The following is a 23780-nucleotide window of genomic DNA, read 5'->3' as shown; positions in this document are numbered from 1 at the left end:
TACACAGAAACCCACGTGAGACAGGCAGACAGATAATGCAGAGGGCTGGTGTGAGCCAGCTGAGGTGAGGCTGGGCAGGAGGAGAGGGTTTGCCAGGTGACAGCAAGGAGAGTGGGATGTAGGAGCCACCGCAGCGAAGATTGCTTTTGTAAGTAAATCCTGGAATGCCTGAGCAGCTAAATAAGCACAAGTGTGGGATTAGCCTTCACATGCTGAACAGATTTTACTAATATCACTTTGTTATGCAAATATGTAATTTTTTCATATCCCCCAGAAGGAGTATTTGTGGTTTCCTCTTCCCCAGGACTTCCAAATGCCTGCACAGAGGGAACAAATAACTGTCAAGTTTACCAGGTATGTGAATTACAGGGCAACGCTCAGAAAATGTGGAAACCTGGAAGTTTTTGGTGAAGATATTAACTAGCACTTTGGAAAGGGGCTGCTAGAAGGTAGTAAATCTGTCCCTCACAATGGCACAGGAGTTGTTCATCATTTAAATAAACTTAATTAAGATTGAAGCTTCCTATGTGCCTGGGGCTAAGGAATAAAAAGGCTAGGTTGCCTCACAAACCAGAGTCTCTGTGGTGGATTAGCATGGAGTTGAACTACCAAGGATCTGCTGGGACCCAGCAGAACCTGCAGACCTGCCTGGAACTGTGCTGGCTGTAGCTCAGAAGGATGGCGTTTGTGGATCACCTATCCTTGCTGACCCTCTTTCTATAGTATTGTGGTAGAGTAAGAATAGTTGGGTGATCAGCTTGGAAAGTCCAGGTCTGGCCAATGGTAAGGCAAGTAACTTTTGTGTTATTAAAAGGGAGAAAGACAGTTGGGCTGTCTTACAGATAGCCAGAATGTGAGGTAGTTTGTTTGGTTTTGCTTCAAATACTTGCAAGAGCATCTGTAGACACACACACATATTGACAATCATGCACCAGCTGAAGTTTGGTGCCTGCTTCTAAAGCAGCATTGTTTGACTTTGCATTTTTCTTGTTTCTAAACAGAAGGGGAGGGGAGGGCAGGGAGAAAATAAAAGTTAAAAGTTACAGCTTAGTCCGTAGCAGTCCAAATTGTTTTCTCAGCTCTGCAAATGGAAATCTAGGCTTACTGCACTGGACTCCATAATCACACTGGTGTGCACACAGGCAGTCTCATGTGGTGGTGGTAGTGATGATTCTTTTTGTTGGTCTGTGTGTTTTGGAGCTTTTCATGGCCCTGCAGCTGTTTTGTGCAGAGACCTGCCTTCCAAACTGGCCAAGACCTGATTTGTACATGTGGACCAGCATGATTTGTATGCTGCATAGAAAGGCAGATGAGTTTATATGGATGTTCCAAAGAAGTTATTTAGGAAGTTGGACAGTGTTTTGAGACGTGGAGCCTGTCAGTGTATCATCCTGAAATGTTTGCCTTGTTTTTATAAACACAGAAAAGACAGGTAAGCTTTTACTCCATGTTCATTTTCATGGTTATGCCGTTGAGCTGCTACGTTTGGCAAACCAAGGCAGAAAAAAGGGGCAGGGAGAAAAATAGTAAGAAAGGAATGCCACATTTAATCATCTCCATTAAAAATGTAAAATATGTAGATTGGTTCTGCACCAAGTTCAGGCTAGATCTCATCCTGCAGAAATAATTTGTACTGCTGTTGCATCAATATTAGGGCTCGACACATTCCTTAACCCTTCTCAGCCTTTTAAATGAGTTGTTCTTCTTTTAGCAGTAGAAGACTTAAGAAGCCAATCTTCTTGCAGGTCAGCTGTCACCAGAGGGACACACATTCAGGAAGGAGTTCAGGTGTTTCATTCCTTTGAATTTCTCTTTAGGCAGAATTGGGATCTATTCTGCTGACAGCTGAAAAGCTGAGATGTTAGATTTCAGAACTGTTACTAACAATTTTTTTCCTAGGTCAAAAGCTTACATGAAGAAAATCAGCTTAAATAAATGAAGTAATACTGATTTACTTTTTAAACCAAGATCTAGACATGAAATTGCTGCCTCAATTAAAGTTTCTTATTAATTTTGTCAGAGAACAAAGTGCAGCGCTAAAATATGTCAGCAAATGCTGTCCTCATTGTGTTAAGTATATTGGCCGCATGAAACACCCAATGCAACCAGGCTAAAAAACACCCATCTGCTTTGCTTGGAGCAGGACTTGGGCCACAAAGTATATTAAAAAACCCTGCAGAACTACATTTCCATTTTGGAAGTAGTGCCAGTATCAAAATATCCGCTGAAAACCAAACCACAGGTTCTTTCCATAGCCCTCATTGCTATTTGTAAAATGTTAAAGAGACTGAGCTGAAAAGATGCCCATGGAGAATTTCAAATGGGGATGTAGTCAGAATCCAAACTAACCAACCACAATGTATTTCAATCAGAATATTTCATTTAAAATGAAACCATTTTCTCCCTTTGCCAAATCCCCTTGCCTTCCCTCTCAGTGTTTTAATACATCCCTATCTCAGCAATAAACATTGATAGATAGAAAGAAAACAAATCAAGGCTGACAGGATAGCAGAGTTGTTTCTGTCAACTCAGCAAAGGACATTAAGTGTGCAACCAGTAGTGATGAATATTCATCAGTTGATGAAAGAAGATTTTTCTCCCCACAACCAGCAAATTCAGATCCTGCTTTCAGATGCAGAGACTGCTGTTCATGTGCCAAGATGTGTATTTTCAAAAGCGGGTGTTAATCTGGAGAGTTTAATCAGCTTAGTTTCAATTAAGCATGATTTTTTCCTGCCAAAATTTGGTTCACTTGTTCTGTGACAGTCATAGCAGCACAGTGACCACAACAGCTGGGGTAAACTGGCTTCTTTTTGGTCAGCCAAAGCAGAAATCTTCTACAGAAAAGAGGGGTCATGAAGATTAAACCATCAAAAAAGATGCATAGCTCTTTCGATTCAGGGTAAGCTCTGGTTTTGCGTAAAGTTACGTTGCTGAAGTGCTTCATGGTAAGCCTGATATTTAGCAGTAGTAGAATTATGGAGTAATTTTAGCATGTGTGAGGTATCAGAATGGAATTACAAGCTTGGACTCTGCTTATACTGATGTGTTAAACCATCCTACTGGGTTTCATGGGACAGGAATATTATCATAGAATCATAGAATGGTTTGGGTTGGAAAGATCCTTAAGATGATCTAGTTCCAACCCCTTTCCATGGGCAGGGACGGCTCACACTAGACCATGTCTCCCAAGGCTCTGTCCAGTCTGGCCTTGAACACTGACACGGATGGAGCATTTACCAGTTCTCTGGGCAGCCTCTTCCAGTGCTTCACACCCTCACAGTAAAGAACTTGTTTCTTATCTCTAACCTGAGTTTCCTCTGTTTCAGTTTCAACCCATTACCTCTTGTCCTGTCACTACAGTCTGATGAAGAGTCCCTCTCTGGCATCCCTGTAGGCCCCCTTCAGATACTGGAAGGCTGCTCTGAGGTCTCCATGCAGCCTTCTCTTCTGAGGCTGAACAGCCCCAACTTTCTCAGCCTGTCTTCATATGGGAGGTACTCCAGCCCCCTTATCATCCTTATCATTGCACAAGGGTATATCTCATCTGCTGTGAAAACAATCACTAAAGAGCAGAACAAGGGCAGATTCCTCAGATCCTCTGCCTCTCAGTGTCCCAAGGCAATGTCAAGAGGTGGAGGATTACCTGCAGGGACAGAGCTCTCTGCTGCAAACGTGGAGGGAGCAGCCCTGGCCCTGTTTGCAGGGTACCAAAAGGAGCTGTCTGCATGGTTCCCTGGGATGGCTGTGGGAAGCTGTAGAGTTTATAGACCACTTCCCTTCTACTGTGGTCGCAGCAAGCTAACACTGACTCGGGGCCTGTCTCACTGCAAGCTAGGAGTGGTACATCACTGCAGGAGGCAAAGCACTGTCACATGTGTTTGGATCCTCACCAAAAAAGTGCAGAGATAACAAGTCGTTAAGCTGTCACTCATAAATGGAGCATTTAGAGAAAGATTAAATGGAAGTCATTGTCTCATTCTTGATGTTCTTGATCTGGCAGTGTTCAAGGCCAGTCTGGACAGAGCATTGGGCAACATGGTCTAGTGTGAGGTGTCCCTGCACATGGCAGGGGGTTGGAACTGGATGATCTTAAGGTCACTTCCAACCCAAACCATTCTGTTATTCTAAGTGGTTTTGGGTCCTTTTCACTCTCATTCCTACTGAGATTGGGTAGGGCACTGGTGTAACAAACTCACATTTGGCAGTACTGATGGCACCGGCCTTTCAGTTGGGCATTGGGTCCCTAGGTCACCATGTCAGGTGAAGAGTCCCTCTCTGGCAGTGTGGACTTTTAACACAGCATGTCCTTTTCCCATTACATCGCTGTCCCAGTCCACTTGTGAATTACTTCTTTCCACTTCCTGTCCTGTCCCATGAATGCTGCATGCCAGCACATTATTATAGGCCTATAGAAGCAGCTGGAATCTGGCCATTACCTAAATAATCCATTGAATTTGCTCTTTCAGATACTTTTACCAAAGCCAAAAAGCAGAGCATGCCTCCTGGTTGGAAATAACTGCATCTGGAAGATGAAGGGGCAATTTCAGTGGCAGTCAGTGATGCCTGCAGTTTAGCAAGGCTATCTGTTAGAACAGTTGTTTTGAGGGTGAGCCTGTGGGTGCCTCTACCTCCATGGTATTCATAATGGAAGCACCGTGCCCCTCCATCCAGGCTAAGCTCACAGCTTCACCATGGTGCCTGGTACCTCTTTTTTCCCTTGGGAATCAGTGCAACTCTTCTGAAACCCATGGGTTAAATCATCAGCTCTCTGGGACATGGTTGAAGTTGGGTTTTCTGAACAGTGCTTAACTTGCTAGTGATTTGTAGCACTTGAATGGAAGAAACAGAAAAGAAAGAACAGGGAAGTGCAAAAGCACTGTTTTCTTAGAAGTCAGGTCTGAGATTTTGACAAGTATTATTTACTAATGAGGAGTAACTCCTTGTATGTGCTGGTTTGGTTTGTGCAGTCACAGTGCTCTGGAGTTTGAAAATCTTATGCTCAGTTCAAGCTATGGATATTTTTCAGTTTCAGGAGCTGCAGAAGTGCATGTAACAAGTGTCCCACCATGTCACAGGGACAATCCATAAAGCAGGGAGTATTTGAAACCCAGCATGTTCTTCTGCAGCACCCCTGAAAGAATTGCAGCAGCTGTCTAATAGGGGGGGTTCAGAGAAGGCACCTAACGCCCCAAGAAGTCACTTTCTCCTTCCTCACACTGTCTTTTTTCTTCCTGGCTGTAACAAGTACAGCGAACTTTCTAGACACTTAACTTGAATAACCATAGCCAAGTGGTAGGGCAAGGCTTTGGGAGCCAAATTCTGAATTGATTTTGCATAAGCAGGGCTTTTTGTCAACACATAAAAGGTTTAAGATAAAAGCTTAGCAATAGGGTGCATGAGCTTCTATGTTGAACTTCAGTTAGTTCTAGTCTAACTTTGCTTGAGTATGGTGTTAGATGTCTCTGAGTATTTTAATTACCTTTCTTTTACTGAAGTCATTTCTGATGCAGAGGGGTCCAATCTCAAGAATCAGGCCACAGTTTGGAAGATGTGTTGGCTATGCAAAGCACCACATTCTTACAGGCAGTTGTTGCACACTGTAGGTTTAAAAGAGGATTCCTTTAGGTTTGTTTTATTTAAAGAGCTATGGTGCGTTGCTGGCTTTTGGTTTTTAGATCACATTTCTTGCCAGTAACATGACTGAAGTTGAAATGACAATTCCAGTATTCCAGTCGCCCAAAGATCCTTCTCTGGGATTGACAGTTCTGCTGTGGACGTAAGCCAGAGATAGCTGCTTGTGCTGAACTTTCTAGCTCTCAGTTCAAATCATTGTGTTGTCTTCCTGCACTGGTTTTATTATTTGTGTCTAAAACCTTGATCATGCCTTAATGCTTTAATTATGTACATTTATTTGTACAGTTTGCATTTTTATTGCAGTAATGTAAGTTTCTTACCTAGAGAAGTGAAAAGTATAGCTAATGTTACTATTGGCATTAATATTGGAATGGAGTGTGTTTGGACATCTATGGATAACATTTTGAGCTGTGTATTGCAAATGTGATGATGCCTCAGAACTGTTTGAAACCGAGACACTGACATGGGTTGTATTTGAGCACTCAGATATAGAAGCATATAGAAATCATTATCCTGCCTTTGAAAATGTTCGCTTTGCTTCCTACCTGCCAGCAGACACTGGCCTCATGTAGTGATGGATGGACTTATTAAAACTGCATAACAACATTTGTTACTGATCACAAACTCCATAGGATTTGAAAGGCAAGTTCAACCTCCAATACCTGATGTATTTTAGTGTTATATTTAGTGTTTGATAATGATACAGTTCCTCTAGCCTGTTGAAAAACGTGAATGCTGCATGAGGGAAATGATGTGTGCTAAGCTGCACGTACTGATCTACAAGCCAACTTTCTAATTTCCCCCCTTCAGGTTAGGAATGAAGTCTGGGAACCAGTGTCTTTAAAAATTCTGAAAACAAAGCAGAGGCTTCTCTTCTACCTCTCTTTATGTTGCTAAGTATATTGTGGAAGGGACATATTGTCTGGTGCTGTGGTGCTAGGAAGGGGGCCCAAGCATTTCTATCCTTTTGGTAGTGAAAAGCAGCAAAGTCAGGAGCCTCGTGAAATGCTCTCAGTCAAGCAAGAAGTACCTTGCTGTGCTGTGGGTGGAGGAGTCCTGAGGTGCAGGATTTCCCTGGTGGATGCCATGCAGCTCACTATGTTGAAGGGCTGTTGCCTGAGACGAGTTGTCCTCCTTTTACCTGGGCATGGTGCACTTCCCTTCCCATGGGCTCTGGGCTGCTGAGGTACACTGCTGCCAGCCCTGGCCCGGTTGAAGGTTGATAGAGGAGGGAGTGAAGTGCCACCGAGCATGGAAGCTCCTTGGGAGAGGTGTGCTGAGCCCAGCACAACCTGGACAGCGTCCCTTTCACCTGGGCCATGGGCTTGTGCTCTGAGTCCAGCCAAGCCTCGAGGCTTCCCCGGGGAGCAAGCTGAGCGCGGTTTGACTTGTGATTTGCGTTTTACTGAAGTCATGTTATATTTTACTGCCTTTGGAAGAGGCGGGGTGGAGGTGGGAAGGGGACATCCCGCCACCCTATTTCCCGGCTGCCCTCAGGGACGCAGTCAGTGCCAGTGATTGGATTTCCATATCTGAGTCTCCCTGTGCGTCTGCCTCTGTGTGCGCTTTCCTTCGGGTGGTGGTTTACCCTTTGCCTTTCCTCTTGTTCGCAGGCGAGCGAGCAGGGCGTGGTGTGATTGGCTGCAGACTGCACAGATCAGCCCCAGCGCCGAGTCTCGCACTCACTCGCACACGCACACCCCACAAAAAACTTCACCCGCGCTGAGCCTGCACCAGTCCAGGAGAGGAGTGAGCATCGGGAGCAGCACCTTCGCCTCTCGTCAAGAAACAACCTGCTCAGCAGGGGGAATAAACGCCATCAGTGCCAGCGCCGGGGAGAACGGGCGGTTTATTTCCTCCGCCCCACTTTTTATCTTTTCTTCTTATTTTCTTTTTTCCCTTCTTTATTTTGCCCCCCAGAAAGAGGAAAGCCCGCCTGTGTTTCTTTAGCACAGCCTCATCTGCACGTCTTGCTGCCGGAGTCTCTCCTGGCCGAAGCAAGCTGCGCTGGGGTCCCTGGCCTATTCCTGCCTGCTGGCCAGGACTCGGGGGACGCCGGAGCCTACCTGGCGAGCTCGGAGGGGCAGGATGGAGGCGTCTATCCGCTGGGTGCTGTGCCTGTGCCTGGGCTGGGGCTGCCTGTGCCTGGCTCTAGGGGATGCGCTGAAGGATCGCTGGGTCGGGCTGCGGCGGCGCACAACCCTGGGAGCTGTGCGGCGCGGACGGGCCAGAGCCGCTGCAGGTGACTGTGGCCCACGGCATGCAGAGGAGCAGCTGCAGCCGCGGGACAAGGTCTCGGAGCACATGCTGAGGCTCTACGACCAGTACAGCGCAGGACGAGCGGTGGAGCAGCCCCAGGACTTGCTGGGTCTGCCCCTCCGCCACGGCAACACGGTGCGAGGCTTCCGCCCTCTGCCCGCAGGTAAGTCCAGCTGTTGGAATGAGTGTGTCCGGTTTAGTGCCGGGGAACTGGATGGAGGGAAGGAGATGAGAAACGGATTGGCAAAGTAACGCTTCCTGCAGCCACAGTCGTGTATTTTAGGTTATAATGTTTATATTGCCTCACATATTTTAATCACTGGTTTATCTCTTCAACTCCATATGCCATGTCTGCCATATGATAGCTGAGCACCATATGAGGGAAGTGGAGTCATTAACATATCCTCTCTGGAGCTTTTTCTTATCAGTGTTTTGCACGTGTAGCTTCTGCTGAAACCAAGGGCTGAGTTGCATGTGGTAGAGCAGAAATGTGGTTAGGCGACCCTATATACCATCTACAAGTGTCCTCATTTGGTGACACTGGTGACAGTACTGGCAATTAGGGGCAGTATCAAATGAGTTTAGTTGAAGCATCATTTGTGCATGGTAAATACTGCATCTCAACATCTTTGGCAGTGGAGCTTAGCTGTCTCTGTGATTACAGACTGTCATGCACAGGTAGATTTATGAAAATGTAAAGCCATTTTTCATAAGGGGAGATATGCATATAACATTGCAGCGTCCCAGCTAGCAAAAATGGAGGATGGCACTGTCTTGGCTCTGACCCTCATTGGATATGCTTCTCAAATCCACAGCATCCCCAAAACTGGCTGTTTGTATGATAACTGTCATGCTGTACGTAGCAGCCCAATTTGCCAGTCTTCTATTTTTCATTGCACTAGTGGATTGACCCACCATCTTTTTCATGGGCAAGTGTCTATTGGTAAAAGTCAGTGTCATCTGAGAGTTTCAGGGACCTGTATTGATTCTTTCCTCTCCCAGGAAACTGAGAGCTGGGTGCCAGATTTGCCTTAGGTTTCTTTGGAAGTCATTACTTCTGATTCTTCAAAGGCAACAGTGTCTCTTATAGGATAGCTCTGCACAGAGATCAAGTACTATAAATAATTGAATGGCTTCTGGTGTTTTAGGATTCAGCTCTATAAATGCTCTCATCAGACGTTGCTGCAAGTATTTCTGTCCACAGGAGAGGTTTTAGAGGTATAAATACCCTGGGTTTGAAGGATGGAGGGCTGGGACTCCCGAGCTGTTGTTCCTGCAGAGGAACTCTCTTGTTTTTCTGACGTGACCACTTTTTGCAAGGTAACATCTAATGTATGTTGCTTTGCTCTAAAATAAGTGGTTCCCTTGCTGAAAGAGGGGAAGGTATAATACTAAAAAAGGGGGAGGGTGTATAATCCCAGCAGAGTGATATTTGCTCCTTTAAACATATCTGATTAAATATATTTATTGTTCTAAACCTTAGAAGGCCTTTGGTTGAAATCCCATCTCTCTAGTCTTTCTGATTATATTTATACTCTCACTTGACATTGGGTGGCAGCAGTCCTATAAACACACTATTGAGTAATCTCTTTCTGCCTCCTCCAATACTTCCACAGCTCAAGTGCCAAAGCAACAAACTGCGTGTCGTTGTAAGCTTTTTGACGCTCTTGTAAGTATTAATGCAAACCCTTTAACCAGTTATCTGTTGTCTCTTTCTCGCCATAGGTAGTAGCAGCTCATGTTGTATAGTTATTGATGGCAGAAAAGCGATTTTCCAGAAAAACCTCAGGTCAAATTTTCCTCGGGGCAGTGGGGGGAGCAAAAAGGCTTTTTCTCCTTTCTGTCATTTTCCCTGTGCCCAACTGGCTGGCCAGTACTTTGAAGGAAATGGTACATCCACTGCATCTCCCTTTTGAGGTAGTTTGTTTCCAAATCCTCTGCTCTGACCGTTGCATTCCTTGACTGCACATTTCAGTCTCCCACAGGCTTCCTGTAGTCCTTACAATGTGGCTGCATCAGTTAAATTACTAAATTATGTTGCTGTTTCTCCTTAAGCAGATTTTACCATCCCTGCTGGCAGCCCCTTCAGGAGACAGCTTTTTGTTTGTGATGAGCAGAACTTCCCTAAAAATCTGCCTGTTTTCCTACATCTACAGCAAAAGGTCTTGAAGACAATCTTTAGTGATTTGATTTGCAGTTTAACCATACATTTTTCAATTTAATTGTATATTTTCAGGAGAAAAAAGAGTTTATTTTCTGAAACACAACTCTCGGGGTGGCTGTGAAACCTTTCAGTCCTCACTTTTCCCCTGGAGGGCTCTGTTTTTTCTGTGGTACACAGGAAAGGCCTCTCAGAGATTTCACTGGTAACCTGCCAGACAAATTGTTGATACCCTTTAAGACAGGTTGTGTGATGAGACCAACAACTGATAGCATTTGTTGAGACTTGTCCTCATTTCTAGTGGAAGAAAAGTGTTGTTCTATGTGGCAGCTGTGGTCTTGTGCTGGACAGCCAAGAAGAAAGAACTAAGATGTGACTAATCAAAAGAAACATCCTACCATCTGTTAAATGCAAGTTTCTCTTTCTGTGTCTCAGTCCTCTGAGGGGCTAGGATGAGAGCTTCAGCCCTGTGTGGCTACCTCTGAAGTTCCCATCCTGTGCTGCCCTGAATTCTCTTGCACACCAGATTCCACAAGTAGGATGGATTATTAGCGGTTTGTTGCTTGGGCTGGGGGGGGTTGGCCATTAGTTTTGATGATTGTTCATCTGATCTTATATTCAGGCAAATCTCTTTCCTGTTAATCTTGCTAAATTATCTCAAAATATAATTGTTCAGTTTGAGTCACTCAAAAAAGGAACCTGTGGTGCCCATGACAAAGCCAAAAGAAACCTCAAGCCCCAGATCCGTTTCAGTGAGGTAAGAATGTCTGTCATTCACAGTGGATCAAGTGACATTCCTGCACCATTCTCTCTCATTGACTTCACTGCTCTCATTTATGTCTATGTATTTGAATCAAAGGATGTTCAGCCTGTGATTTCTGTGGCAGTTTTCTCAGATTTCTGAGGTGGCACCAGCAGCCTTTGTCTTACTCAGGCCAGGTCTTACTCAGGCCAGGCTCTGCTTTAGGAAAAATCTCAAGACAAAGCCTTTTCTGGATCTTTACCTGTGGGTACCACAACAGTGAATGGTTTTCCGTCCCCTGGGACTCTACAAAGATAGCTGGGAGAGAAGCTGGGTGATCTGCAAGTTAGAACTGAACACTTTCTCTTAAGCTGTGGTTGAGTCTGTGCTTCAGCTTCTGCACATGAACATTTTTATCTCCTGCCAGTTAGCAGAACCACTGAATGACCAGACCTCCAGATGTCAGAAATCTGCTTGCTTTGAGTGCTTCCCCTAGAGGGGTGCTGATCTGCAACTTCTGAGGTTCAGGAGCTGGAGGAAAGATACAGCATGGAATAAATAAGAGAGAGCAGAAAGTTAAAAGCCTCAAATGCAAGACTTTCAGTTTGCTTTTGAAAGTGCTTTTAATCATAGAACATGTCTTGCAAATGAGTCATTTAAAAAAAAAATCCACTTTAATTGGAGGGTCCCTCTAATGATGTTATAGTAAAGCTATACAGTCAGAAATTACTTTAAACTCTTTTTTAATTGACTGAATTTCAAGCAATTTCAGGTATTACACCTGCCCCTAGGCCGATTCTTGTGGTTTCAGAACTATGCTCTCCTCCTTTTCAAAACGCCTTGCTTTCCTTTGTTGTGGTATTAAGTGCCCACGGAAACAGGGGAAACTGAGCACTGCACAGGGAAAGCTCATCACTGGCCTGCAAAAACCAGTATGGGCTGTGTTCTAGCCTCTCTGAGCTCTGGTAATATGAAGGGTCTTCTGTAACAAGACTTTTAAAAACATACAGGCAGGAGACAGGAAGAGTTTGTGGCTTTTGGGGTTTGTTTTTTTTTTTTTTTTTGTAGCTGTACCCTTAGAAATAAAATACAGGCAGCATCCTGGTAATTTTTAGGCAAAGGGAACTTGTAAAGCATTAAGCTGGAATTTGTGTAGACTAGGCCCGAATCTGCAAACCTCTTCTAAGGAAAATGGGCAGGATCTGTAGGTTTGGCCCCTCAGGACCTGACTCAGAATTTGGGGTTTCTGGCTTGTGTTACTCCCTGCCTCACTGTGCTGTCACGCATATGCGTGATCAGTGCTCGCAGTCCCCACTTGGTGTCTCCAGCATGGCACTTTACATGTGAAGTGTTCTGACCTGAACGGGACACGCTGTGCACAGTGTGACCTACTGCCACTAGCTGAAGTGGAATTCACGAGGATGGTGAGAAGGAGTAGGGTTGGCTTTTTGTTTTCTCCTTCCTGGATTTGTGTACTTTATTGATGCAACCTCCTTAGCTGCTTAGCTTATGCTAACTTCAATATTATGTTCAGTTTTCAGACCTGCTACGGTCTTTCTGCTTAAAATATATAGAAAAGAGATGTTTTTCCCAGTGTGCAGCCACATTTATGATATGCAGTGTGCATATTTATGGTTTTTATATCATAAAATCCACATGTAGGTTCAATCCTAAGCATGCACCATTGGTGCTTCTTGAAATTATTTTAGTAACTGATAGCTTTAACCAGTCTAGTGGACTTTTTACTTTTTTATATCAAATTACTAGCTGCTATAACCTTATCTGCTTTGCTAAAAAAATAATAAACCCAATTTGACATCAAGTCTTATGGCTCTTTAAAAAGAGAGAACCAGATCCTGTATTTTCCTTTTGCAAAATACTCAAATTGGTAAGGGGGAAGCAGCAATTGATTTTGAGCAAAGGTAGGAGAAAACAAGAAATCTGACTTCCAAATCTGTGTTCCTGTTCTGGAACTTGTTAGCATTTCCTGGTCTGAGCAAACTTCTGTAGCTGGGCTATGAACTCATGAAAACAAGTTCTACAATGGAAACACTGATACATTCTTAACTCTGCACTGGCACAAGGGCACAGTTTATAAAATATTAAATATCTCATTTAAATGATGACTGATTATGACTGTATAACTAAATAGTCCTCGTTATTGCATTCTTTTTCACCGGCAGTCCCTAAAAATGTCAGTGCATCCTCTATAAAGGTAAACATACCACGTGTTAACAGACTTGTTCTAGCTTATTGATGCCTGGAATTGCCCCTTGTAACATGAATATGTTTATGCTGGTGATGCCAGTCTCCACAGACTTAATGCTTTTTCTTCAAATACCTTTTTAATGCCATAACAGGCATTCCATGCAGCTGTGGGCTATTGCAGGGAGGTGAGGAAGCACGGGTCATGCCTCTGACGAGATTCAGTGGGTACAAGTACTTTGGCTGTAGAGCTGTGAGCTGGGTGGCTTTCTGGTCTGAGCTATCCGTAAATAAGCTGGCATCTCCCATAGACAACATGGTAAACTTTGCCATGGTGCTACTGGGGTCTGGGTTCCATTCACATGAGAGAGTGCAGGCAGCTGAATAATGACTTGCATATGGGCCAAGGAGGCCAATAAATATCTAGCTTATGCTTTCAACTGCATGTACCTCCAAAGTTCTAGTCAGTAGGAGCAAGCGATACTGACAGTGTAGTGATGTGATGTCTTCCCCATTGCAATTCAAAAGAGCTCTTGTGTACAGAGTTTGGTCTGCAAAATTCCTCATTGGGCTGGCAGCAACATACAGTGCTCCCTCAGCAGAGATTGCTGTTGAAATCCAGGCTCAGAGTATGTGGAAGGTATTACTTGCATATAGCTCTGTTACACATGTATTTCTTTTGCTCATTTCCCCTTCAGTCTTCTCCTCTCATGCTTTGTTGTTGAGAAGTCTTCTGTGCTTCCTGTTCTGTACTACAAAAGATCAAAGCTGAGATAGCAGAACTCATTAAAGAAAGAACTAAAAGACATAGCTCAAGTAGGGCTACCCTGATAGCGGTCTGCTGCTCGCAGTGTTGGGAAGTGTAGGAAATGAGCTAGGGAAGTTACTGCTGCTCATATAATACTAAGTTGTCACTGAAATGCATTGTATACTGCTGTAGATGAGTGTGAGGTTTACTAAGCACAGCTGCTCACAGGCTGCAGACAGAATCTTGCCAGGCAGCAAAGTGATGGCAGCATCCTAGGAATTCCATTTACGGAACATTGACAAGGTATTCTACCAGGGCTCCTCTGGTCTTCCCACCGCTGCTGCATCATAAGAGCCAGCCCTGGAAGAGAGGGACCTTCTGTCCAGCACCCCTCTGAAAGACAGCATCAAGAAAGCTGCTGCAAAGCTGCTGTCTTCACTGGGTTGGTTTGATATTGAAAACTTAAGAAAAAAAGCTATTCTGATGAGTGATCTTCTAGGGTGTCAGTTTCTGAGCTTGTGTTTTCCTTTCACCTGCAAAGCTGATTTTGACCTTCTAGATCAATAGAGGGCTTTCTTGCAAGGAGATCTGGTTGCCCTTAAGACCCTAAAGGAGGTCTGTCTTGGCTTAGAGTGCAACCTGGCCAGAGGCCTTGTCTGTGCTTAGTCAGTCTGCATCTTCCTACTGGCTGCTGAGCAGTTGTTGATGGACTTGACCTTGCAGTTTGCATACCTCTTCCTTTCCACTGAACATGGAGCTAGTGATGGCAGCATCCTAGGAATACCATTTACTGAACATTGACAAGGTGTTGGAATTAAAGCCCCACTCAGACTTGACTTGGGGTTTTGTTTAGGGTTCTTTGGGATTAGTGAGGGGGGTAAATCAATCAATGGAACAGTCTGTATGAGAGGAATTATTGGTGTAAGTAATTTTAAAAACTAAAGCCTCAGCTCACATCACTCAGTAAAACTTCACTTGTGTCAGTAGCTGGATGAGACTCATTGAAAGCTTCCCACATAACAAGGAAATTTAGTTAGATGCTACTGGATACCTCCTGGCCGTGGTGAGAAGTTTCAACTCTGCTCCTAACCTGGGCTAACAGCTTAATGACATTATGGTGGAGACAGGTTTTCAGCAGTTTCTGTCCTCTGGGTTTAAGGATAAAGTTTCATTTAAGGGGAGTGAAATTTTCCTGAGGAAAAATTGCATTTGTAGGTATTTTAAAGCTTTGCGTCTGTCATTTTTAATGCTTATGCTGCAGGAACACTTATTTCAGTGCATTGCTCACATCTGGGAGTCAGGGATCACTATCACACAATAGATGTGTTTGACATAGCGTTCCTAAGTTGTGACACAAACCCAGGCCGCACAGTTGGGTTCTTCCAAGCCGGAAGCCAGCAAATCTGTAGACATCTGTGCCAGCCACTAGTCACTGGTTTCAAGCTGATTTTGCAGCTTGAATGATGTGAAAACTTGAGAGATGGTTGAGTGTGATCATTTAGTGAGAAAATAGCACCACCTGCTGCAAGTTCTTAGGTTTGGGTGTAGAGTTAAATGCCAAAAGTGGCTTTTTGAGTTTTGCTTTCATTCAAAACTATATATTCCTCCTGTTTCATACCATCTAGGGTTTCTTTATAAACCAAAGCAGCTTGTTTTCTGTTCCACTACGATATGCCAATTTAGAACAGGCAGTATTTGTTAAGTGGAATTCTTATTAAAAAATTCTTATTAAAAAATAAAATCCAAACATACAACAGTGATTCACATAATAACTTCTTGAACAGGCATTCATGAGATAGCATAAATTCTGGTTCCTAAGTCTGATGTACTTAGTGCTCTGCCAAATTACGTATTAACTTTATTATAGTAGCAATTACAAACCAAGCAGAGGTCAAGTCCTCATGTGTGCTTAGTACAAATGTAATAAACAGATGATATCGGCTTGAGGAATCGAAAGCAGGACTGAATTCAAAGGGAATCTAGTTCCCCAGGCATAAGTAATAGCTAGAAATTAGGTGGGTGTGGTACCATAGTTTCAGCTATTGGGAACTTACCTATATGATCCACTCATATACGTTGGGCTGAATGTGTGAATGAGGGTGTCTTCTGTAAATTATTTGGCCTTTTTTTTTTTGCCTGTTTGGCTGACAAACGTATATGTTGTTGTTTCCCTAATTTAATGAAGCAGCACATGTGATCTGCTGGGAAGGGTGCTGTCTTTCCAGAGATGATTCCTGTCTTTTTAATGTATCTGTTAGAAAAAAATATTTATAAGAGGCTACTCTGATTGCTGGGGTGAGGATGGAGAGGTAGAGGGAGAATATACTCTTTTGATGGACTTTATTGATGTTAGCAGTTGGGATGTCGCAGGCTGGAAGCACAGAATGTCACCCAGAACATAAAGCTGTCAAACTCTTTGAAAGACCTGTACTGGAAATGACGCTTTTCTGGATCTGTGGCCGAGTTGGTTTCCTGAAGTCAGAGGACCAGTAGGAAATGTGTATTTCTGGATGGAGTCAAGTATTGTAAGGAAATTGGATGGAAAGTGCTTTATTTACAGTCACCAGTTTACCAGCTTGGTTATTTTTCTGAATAACAGCCTAAACCCATTCCCACAGCACTGTGTGAAAATGTCCTGTGAACTTCACGATCCTTTCTCCACTGTAATGTTGTGAAATGCCTATATTCTTATACAAGTATTTCCCCTTTTAGGGAGCCCTGAAAGCCAGAAGATGTATGTTTTTAACTTGACATCCCTCAAAGAGTCTGAAAATGTCTTGTCAGCTTCAGTATATTATTATACAGGTGATTTGCTGCATGTGAAGTGGAACTGTTCTGGGTCCAGAGACTGTTCTCATCACAGGCACAGGAAACCTGAAATGCAGATACATCTTTCAGTCTGGACCTTACCTTCTGTGGGGAACAAGACTTGGACCCTAGGACATTTCCTCATCAATGTCTCCATAGCTCACCAGGACACCTTTTCCTGGCAGAGAAAGGATATCACTCAGCTCCTGCATGGAGCAAAACAAAACAATGAACTACTGATAGGTGTCAAAATGGATCTGAGCAACCATTGCCCCTGGGAACGAGCACCTTCTCTCTATGAACCCTACATTCTGATTTATGCCAATGATTCTGCAATTTCAGAGCCAGAGAGTGTCATCTCTAGTTTGCAAGGGCACCATCATCTTCTGGCGAGGGTCCTTCCCAGGCCGGAAAACCACGTGAGGAGCAGCCTTGGGAAGTGGCGACAAAAACGCTCCACAAACATCCTCTTGCCATTGCAGAATAATGAGCTTCCAGGAGCCGAGTACCAGTACAATGAGGATGAGAGATGGGAGGACAGAAAACCCTACAGAAGCCTCCAGCCACAGCTGTCAGACAGGGCAAAGAGTAAGAAAAAGCAGAGGAAGAATCCTCACCAGAAGAGCCAGGCCCTTCAATTCAATGAGCAAACGCTGAAGAAGGCGAGGAGGAAGCAGTGGAATGAGCCCCGGTATTGCACCCGGCGTTATCTCAAGGTGGATTTTGCAGACATTGGCTGGAACGAGTGGATTATTTCCCCAAAATCCTTTGATGCCTATTACTGCTCAGGGGAATGCCAATTCCCAATTTCAAAGGTATGGAGGTATGGTCTTTATTACTTCATTTGCGCTGTTACCACAAACTGTGCATTTTCTTTCTTGAGTCACTAAAAGGTGGTTGGTCACCCATTACATGTTCAAATGTAGTAAGTGGTATCTTTGTGTCATGCTGCAAGGATTAGTGGTTAGAAGAGCTAGTAAAAAGACAGGCTTGTAAAGGCAATTAAAACAAAAATACTGCATGTTATTTTTTTTGTCCAGTCCCCAAATTTAGTGTGAGGTGTCCCTGCCCATGTCATTGGGGTTGGAACTAAGGTCCTTTCCAACCCTAGCTATTCTAGGAATCTATGATTCAAAATTGCCAAAAATACTTCCCGCATAGCGAGCGGTCAGTTGGGATGCTCAAATTTAAGCAAAAGACTCCAGTGATGAATTGCTTCTTTGATGGAACAAGTGGCTCCAAAGGCAGTGGATGCTGGCCACCTGACTTGTGAAATGCCCTCTGGGTGTGAGGTGGTTGCATGTAGGTAGCAAGAAAGGGTGATGTGCTCCTGAGGCAGAAAAGCTCTCTTTTAATAGTCAATACATAGCATGTATCTGCAGGGTTAGCCAGTGCCTGATGTAGACTGGTTGCTCAATAATAAGCATGCTCGAGAGCAAACAAGGGTTTCTCAAAAGCAGTTTGAATGTAGTGGTTTTAGAAGCCCTTGCTTCGACTGTCAAAATAGGAGATAACAAACTTCAGACAGAAAGCAAGTCTCTCTTCGAGAGTGCAGGTGAGACTTTGAGAACACAGGTTCTCCAGCAGCAAAAATCATCATGTATCTTTGTGGAGATAGATAAACTTGCAGAAACCTAAAGTAATGATGAAAAAGCACTGTGATATCAAGGTTGCTATTCCTTTCACAGAGCCTTTGCAAGCCTACCATCGCTAGGTAGTGACATGGCTTTGTGGTGGACTTGGCAGTCCTGGGGTAATGGTCTCTTCCAACCTAGTTGATTCTATGATTCCGTCGGTAGCGTGCTCCATAACATCATGGCCTAACTCCCAGACTTCCTTCAAACCTCTGGAGAAGAGCACAATGAGTGATGCAAATGCTCCCGTGAGTAAAAAGTCCTGAGATGAGTTTAGTACCGGTGGTTCTGAAGAGGCAAAGTGAAGCTCAGTTCATAGAATCATAGAATGAACTAGTTTGGAAAAGACCAATTTATGTTCTGCCAAATTCAGGTTTTGCTTTCCTGCAGGTAAAGTATCTCAGTGCCCAAGGTACTGCGATTTAGCTCCAGTTTCTCAGATAAGTACACTTGCACTATTGGCTACTCTTATGGTAGCTAAGTCTGGCAGTCCCAAAGGAGTGTTCTTCCTCCTTCTTCATCCCTCTGCTCTGCCTGGGGTAGGCATGTACATGCTACCAGAAGTGGTCTCTGCTCTGGAAAAAGCTGATAGTAGAAAAAAGGCAAGAAATAAACAGCAAATAAACAGCAGCAAATACAGTGCAGAGTTTAAATGACTTTGACATGAAGCAGGAGGTCCAATTGCTATAAACTAAGCCTGCAAAGCCATAACCGGGAGAACAGTTTCCTTCTCCAAATTCTATTAAAGGGCCTAATCTGGCCTTTCTGTGTGCAACTCTCTGGACTCAGTTGTGTGAGGGATTATAGCAGCAGAGCATTACAGTTATTTAGGCACTGTGAAGCTGAACGTTTGCTGCCAGATACTGCATATAGAGTGGGATACCAACACCCCGGTGAGTCTGGTTCCCTGAAAGGAATTGCTAAATTCCTGTCACTGTTGGAATTCAAATTGTTCCTCTTGTGCACTTTTTGAATTATGAAAACCAAAATGACCTTGTTTTCCAAAGAGAATGGAAAGCTAAATTCTATAAAAAGGTGAAGCGAGCGCATTCTAGAGCCATGTGTTATTCTTGAGCTATGCATAGTGTCTAGTGCAACTAATAAGACCCTGTTTGCAAAGTGATGCTATAACCATCAGTCAATAGCAAACTAATCTGTGCCTATGAGTATATAATGTTCTCTTGCTGAGGGCGGGTTCCTGAAGTTCACAACCTGATGGGTAAGGAAGCATGGACGTGCCTCTTCTACCCTTCCCCTTCCTACCTCCACATTTTCTGGCCTTACCCTTTCTGAGATTTCATAGCTGCTTTGACTGCTGACAGACCCACATGCACTGGGCTTGCCTAATGCTGCAGAGTGCATTCCCAGGTCGGGAATGAAAGCTCAGAACTGACACCATTTGCCCTGCCCATAATCCATCATTAAGGGAATTCAACAGAGCAGCAAGACCCCGAGTGATGGTGTGCAGCTTGGCTGGAGCTGCAGCTGGACTTGTTTACACATCTGTCAGTTTGGAGGCAGCTCGGCTTCTTTTCCTCCCACTGCTCCTCTTGGCCTCCCCTACTTCTCCTCTCCTAAAAGCAAATCTCTGCCCACTTTCCATGACTGGGGCAATGGCCTGAGCTGGCCCTTGTGCAGGGCAGTGTGCCGGGTCAGTACTCTGGAGGGAATTCGCCTTCCCACAAAGCACACCCCTTTGGATTTTACTTGGGGTCACAGTTACGTTCCCACTGGCAGAAGCGGAGCCGGTTATCCCCAAGAGTGCACTTTAAGGGCCAGAGGCAGTGTATCCCAAATGGACTTCAGCCAGTATGGAGGCTGTTCTGTCTTGTACAATACATGTATCAAATGGAGATATTTCTTTCATCATAGAATGACAGAACGTATCCAGGTGATTCCCACAGGCAGCTGGGGCCGTCCTTCAAATTAGTTCTATGCAAGTTAGCATTTTATTGGTACGGATTCCATATCTGAACGGAAGGGTTTCCTATGGGAACTTAACACAGCACCTTCAGACACCTTTTTTACTTTCAGTACTACTGGCAATGGGAAACTGGGTCTTGGTAGATGTTTTACCTTTTGATGTCTGACCAGCAGGCTCAGGAGATCCATTTGGCTCCCAGGTCCCTTTGTGGAGAATGCTGGACTGCACCTGAGACAAGAGACAAGGCTGGATGGTACCAGAGCTTTTGCCCCCTTTTGCAGGCAGAAATGATGCAGAAATCTGTGTTGTATACTAATCTAAGACATTTTCTTATATCCCTATCAATTACTACTGAGGAGCACAGGTATTCTTGAACTCCAAACAGAGATGTCTTTCTTGAGATGAGCTGCCTAGATCATAGACTCGTAGAATCACAGATGGAGATGATGTCTTTGTAAATGTCTGTGTAAATGTCTTTGTAACAATGCTGGGAAACTATAGCCATGAGGAGGATGGTGCAACAAACTTTGCATTTATGTTTTGAACAAAGCATCACCACTCCCCTGCATCTCATTCATCTGATAAGCTATGACAGTAAACTTAAACAGCCACAGGGGTAAAAGGTCAGGCAGTGTGTAACATCTGCATGTACAAGAGTAGCTGAATGCTGCCCAGTGAATCCTTTGCAGGTTTTACTAAATTGCAGCCCCAGTGTGACTTAATTTGATAGAAGATATATTGTACAGCTGATCAGCTGTGGGGTCTCTATAGGACCCTTCTTGAAGAAACCAGTTTTGTTCTAGGGTATGCGGGTCCCTTCTAATGTGGCTGTAGTAGTTATATTCTCTGTCCTATTTTTCTCTTGCAGGCCTTGAAGCCATCCAACCATGCCACCATCCAGAGCATAGTGAGAGCCGTTGGTGTCGTCCCAGGCATTCCTGAGCCTTGCTGCATTCCCGACAAAATGTCTTCTCTTAGTATCTTATTCTTTGATGAAAATAAAAATGTGGTTCTTAAGGTGTACCCCAACATGACAGTGGAGTCCTGTGCATGCAGATAACGTCTCAGGAGACCCTTTTGAAATGCTGAGATGATCACTTGCTGCTGGGGAGGGCAGAATGGGCTGGGGAGTGTTTCGCAGTATGTACTTTTTGTTTGCGCTGCCAGTGCATTTTGTTTGGACAAAGAGAAAAACAATGTAAGGAAATCCAAACACTGAGGATGGAAATGGAATGGCAATTCCAAGGAAAGAGAACACAGACTTCATTCATCTTGAATTTGACCAAGACACGAGTCTTGGGAATGGGAACTTACTGTCTCTGTTGAAATCAAAAGATGGAAGAGGAATTTGCAGAAGACTCTTCAAGATTTTTGAGACTGTCAGAAGGACATCTTGATTTATTTTTGTACAAGGTGCTGGAAGCAGCAGCAGTAGCTCTTGATTTTTGTCTCTGTTCTTACGGTGACTAAAGGGGAGAGAAATTCAAAATATACTGGTCTGGATTTTAAAGCTAAGCTTTCTGCCATAGGTTATTGAGTAGTGCAGCAAGGAGGAAAAACAAATCCGATATCCTAAGAGCCTTAGGTATACAGCTTAAGATGTATTCGAATTAATATACACTGACTAAATGTGTGTATTTGTTTTCCTAGTTCAGCCTGTTAGATCTTGTTGCCCCCAGTCAGAAGAACATAAAATGCATTATGGCTGCCTGCACAATTGGGGTATCTCAAAAGCACCACATCTTCCAGAAACCAGAATTGTCTTCCATGGTGCTCCGGAAGCGGTGTGCCAAGGGTGTGAATGTATCCCACTCAGTGAAGTGGCCGAGGGACTTGTTCTAGAACACAGTTGCAAATAATCTGTGAGTAAATCATGCCAGGCAATTCCTGACGTGAAATTATTTGGTCCGTAATTCTTAACCTGTAGGCCTTAGCTACGATTATTTGACCAAAATTGCCTCTGTTTTGATGGTTACATGAATCAGTAGATGTTTTTTTTTCTTTTTTCCTTATCTCAGTTCACTTCTCTGAAAATCAAATTGTCCATACTTATGCTGTCAATTTAAGGTTTTCTTCTAAAACATCATTTGAGAAACTACAACCAGGAAAGAAAACATCTAATTGATCTCAGGCACAGCTGCAAAGAGTTTGTTCTGTTACAGAGTAAATGCTCACAGAAGTACTTTAGACAGAATCCCGGTTCTCTTTCCAGCAGCACGATCTGCTTTTGAAAGCACTTTTGGCTGGTGAGAGCAATGTTTCAGTTTGCAATGAGTAAATGTTAACCAGCGTTTTCCTAAGTTACCATCATAACAGACTCTCTGGAATAGCGTGTTTAGAGGGCAAATATTCAGAGGGAATAAATCAATTCTCCATCACCACGAGAGTTAAATTCTCTACTTGGGAGTAAGCAATTCCTCAGTAGATTGAAAATGACAACAGGAAATGCTTTTTTGCATCTTCACTGCTATTGGAGGCCAGTTTAAGCACTTCGTCGTTGATTTCTGTATGTGGCCACTGGTGCTGTCATGTTTACTAACCTGAGTAATATAATATGCATGTGCAAAACCACGCACTAAGTGTGAAACTGTGTAGGTTCATTTGATCCACTTCCATATGCAGGAGAAAAGTCATATTCTCTGTGCAAATTGACTTAAATCTTTGCAAATAGACTTAAAAACAGGAGGAAAAAAATCTGTGCTTTTCTTCTGGCTAAGCAGACAGTTGCAGGCAACCACGAGCTTTTCATAACTGTGTCTTGGTAATGGAAAAGAACCTGCTTACCTGTCTGTTGCAGGGCTACGTGAGCCGCTGTCTTTAAGGACAGGCAAAAGAAGTGATGTACACCACAGGCTGCCCTGTGCCACTGGCTAAGCTGGAAGCAGGCCGGGATTTTCAATAGTCATTAGGCCTGGCAAGCAAAACCAGAAGCAGCAGTTTGGAATAGCTGTTCTTTGTGAGAGCTGCCCAGATAAGTCCATCATTTTTAACAGTTCAGCATGACAATGGCTGCTTTTAAAACACAGAAGCTCAAACAGTAAACCAGCTAAGCCTAATCTTCAGTTTGTAGAGAGCTTGTTGCAAAACAGCTTTTATAGAGCTTGACAAGGCAACCTCACCTTTGTGCAATATGTTCTCTTTGCTCATGGTGAGCTGGCTGGTTGGTGGTAAGTAGCTGTTACTGCCAAAATCGTTTCCTTCACAGTGTTTTTGAGGCTCTTGAGGTGTCCTGAGTAGAAAGGTGGGAACTGCTCTGTAGCCCTCAAGGTCTGGATTTCTCCCCGCATCACCCAGTGCTAGGATTACAGAATGGTCTTTCCTTTAGAGTAGCACCGGACTCCACCTTCCCCAGTGCAGCACAGCCAGAAGAGGCAGCTTTGTGACTCCCCACGGGAGGGCTGGGGAGGACCTTATCCCACTGCAGATGAGACTGGTGCTTCAGAGAAGGATAGTGGGCCCCCCAGGAAAAAGCTGGGGAAAATGGACCCTGCAAGGTAAGGAGCTTCCCACTCGCTGTAGATGAATTGGAGCAGCTGGCTCTTGAGCAGAAGATGGGGACTGAGCCAAGCCCACCTCAGCCTGTGAATGGTGTCTGGCATGAGCAGTGCCAGGAACTGAGCTCCTCAGAGGAAAATGCAGAGTTCAGATGTGCCCTGGCCCAC

At 44.1% G+C, this 23780-nt stretch overlaps 1 protein-coding gene across 2 annotated transcripts; it reads left to right on the top strand.

The window, feature by feature from the left end:
• The first annotated feature begins 7054 nt into the window (after window positions 1-7054).
• BMP3 (bone morphogenetic protein 3) lies at window positions 7055-21700 on the top strand. Of its 2 annotated transcripts, XM_057429919.1 has the most exons (4): window positions 7055-8059; window positions 16465-17375; window positions 20292-20371; window positions 20987-21124. In XM_057429919.1, the coding sequence occupies exons 1-4, from the start codon at window positions 7726-7728 to the stop codon at window positions 20991-20993; spliced, it is 1332 nt and encodes a 443-aa protein (XP_057285902.1). In that variant the 5' UTR covers window positions 7055-7725; the 3' UTR covers window positions 20994-21124. The 2 variants fall into 2 exon arrangements, with proteins under 2 accessions (XP_057285902.1, XP_057285901.1); XM_057429918.1 differs by lacking the exon at window positions 20292-20371 and having other exon boundaries at window positions 20987-21700.
• Window positions 21701-23780: the final 2080 nt, after the last annotated feature.

Source organism: Pezoporus wallicus, unplaced genomic scaffold, assembly GCF_028554395.1.
Source record: "Pezoporus wallicus isolate ANWC-B61680 ecotype Strahan unplaced genomic scaffold, APGP_CSIRO_Pwel_v1 contig_5690, whole genome shotgun sequence".
In the NCBI taxonomy this organism is placed as follows: domain Eukaryota; kingdom Metazoa; phylum Chordata; class Aves; order Psittaciformes; family Psittacidae; genus Pezoporus; species Pezoporus wallicus.
The sequence above is the reverse complement of the archived record's forward strand: the minus strand, read 5'-3'. Positions and strand labels throughout refer to the sequence as shown.

Bases quoted from the DNA above. Each gene is read 5' to 3' on its own strand.
- BMP3 (XM_057429918.1), top strand. From the start codon at position 7,726: ATGGAGGCGTCTATCCGCTGGGTGCTGTGCCTGTGCCTGGGCTGGGGC. The intron at 8,060-16,464 runs GTAAGTCCAGCT...TTCCCCTTTTAG, and splicing joins CTTCCGCCCTCTGCCCGCAG to GGAGCCCTGAAAGCCAGAAG. The intron at 17,376-20,986 runs GTATGGAGGTAT...TTTCTCTTGCAG, and splicing joins GCCAATTCCCAATTTCAAAG to GCCTTGAAGCCATCCAACCA.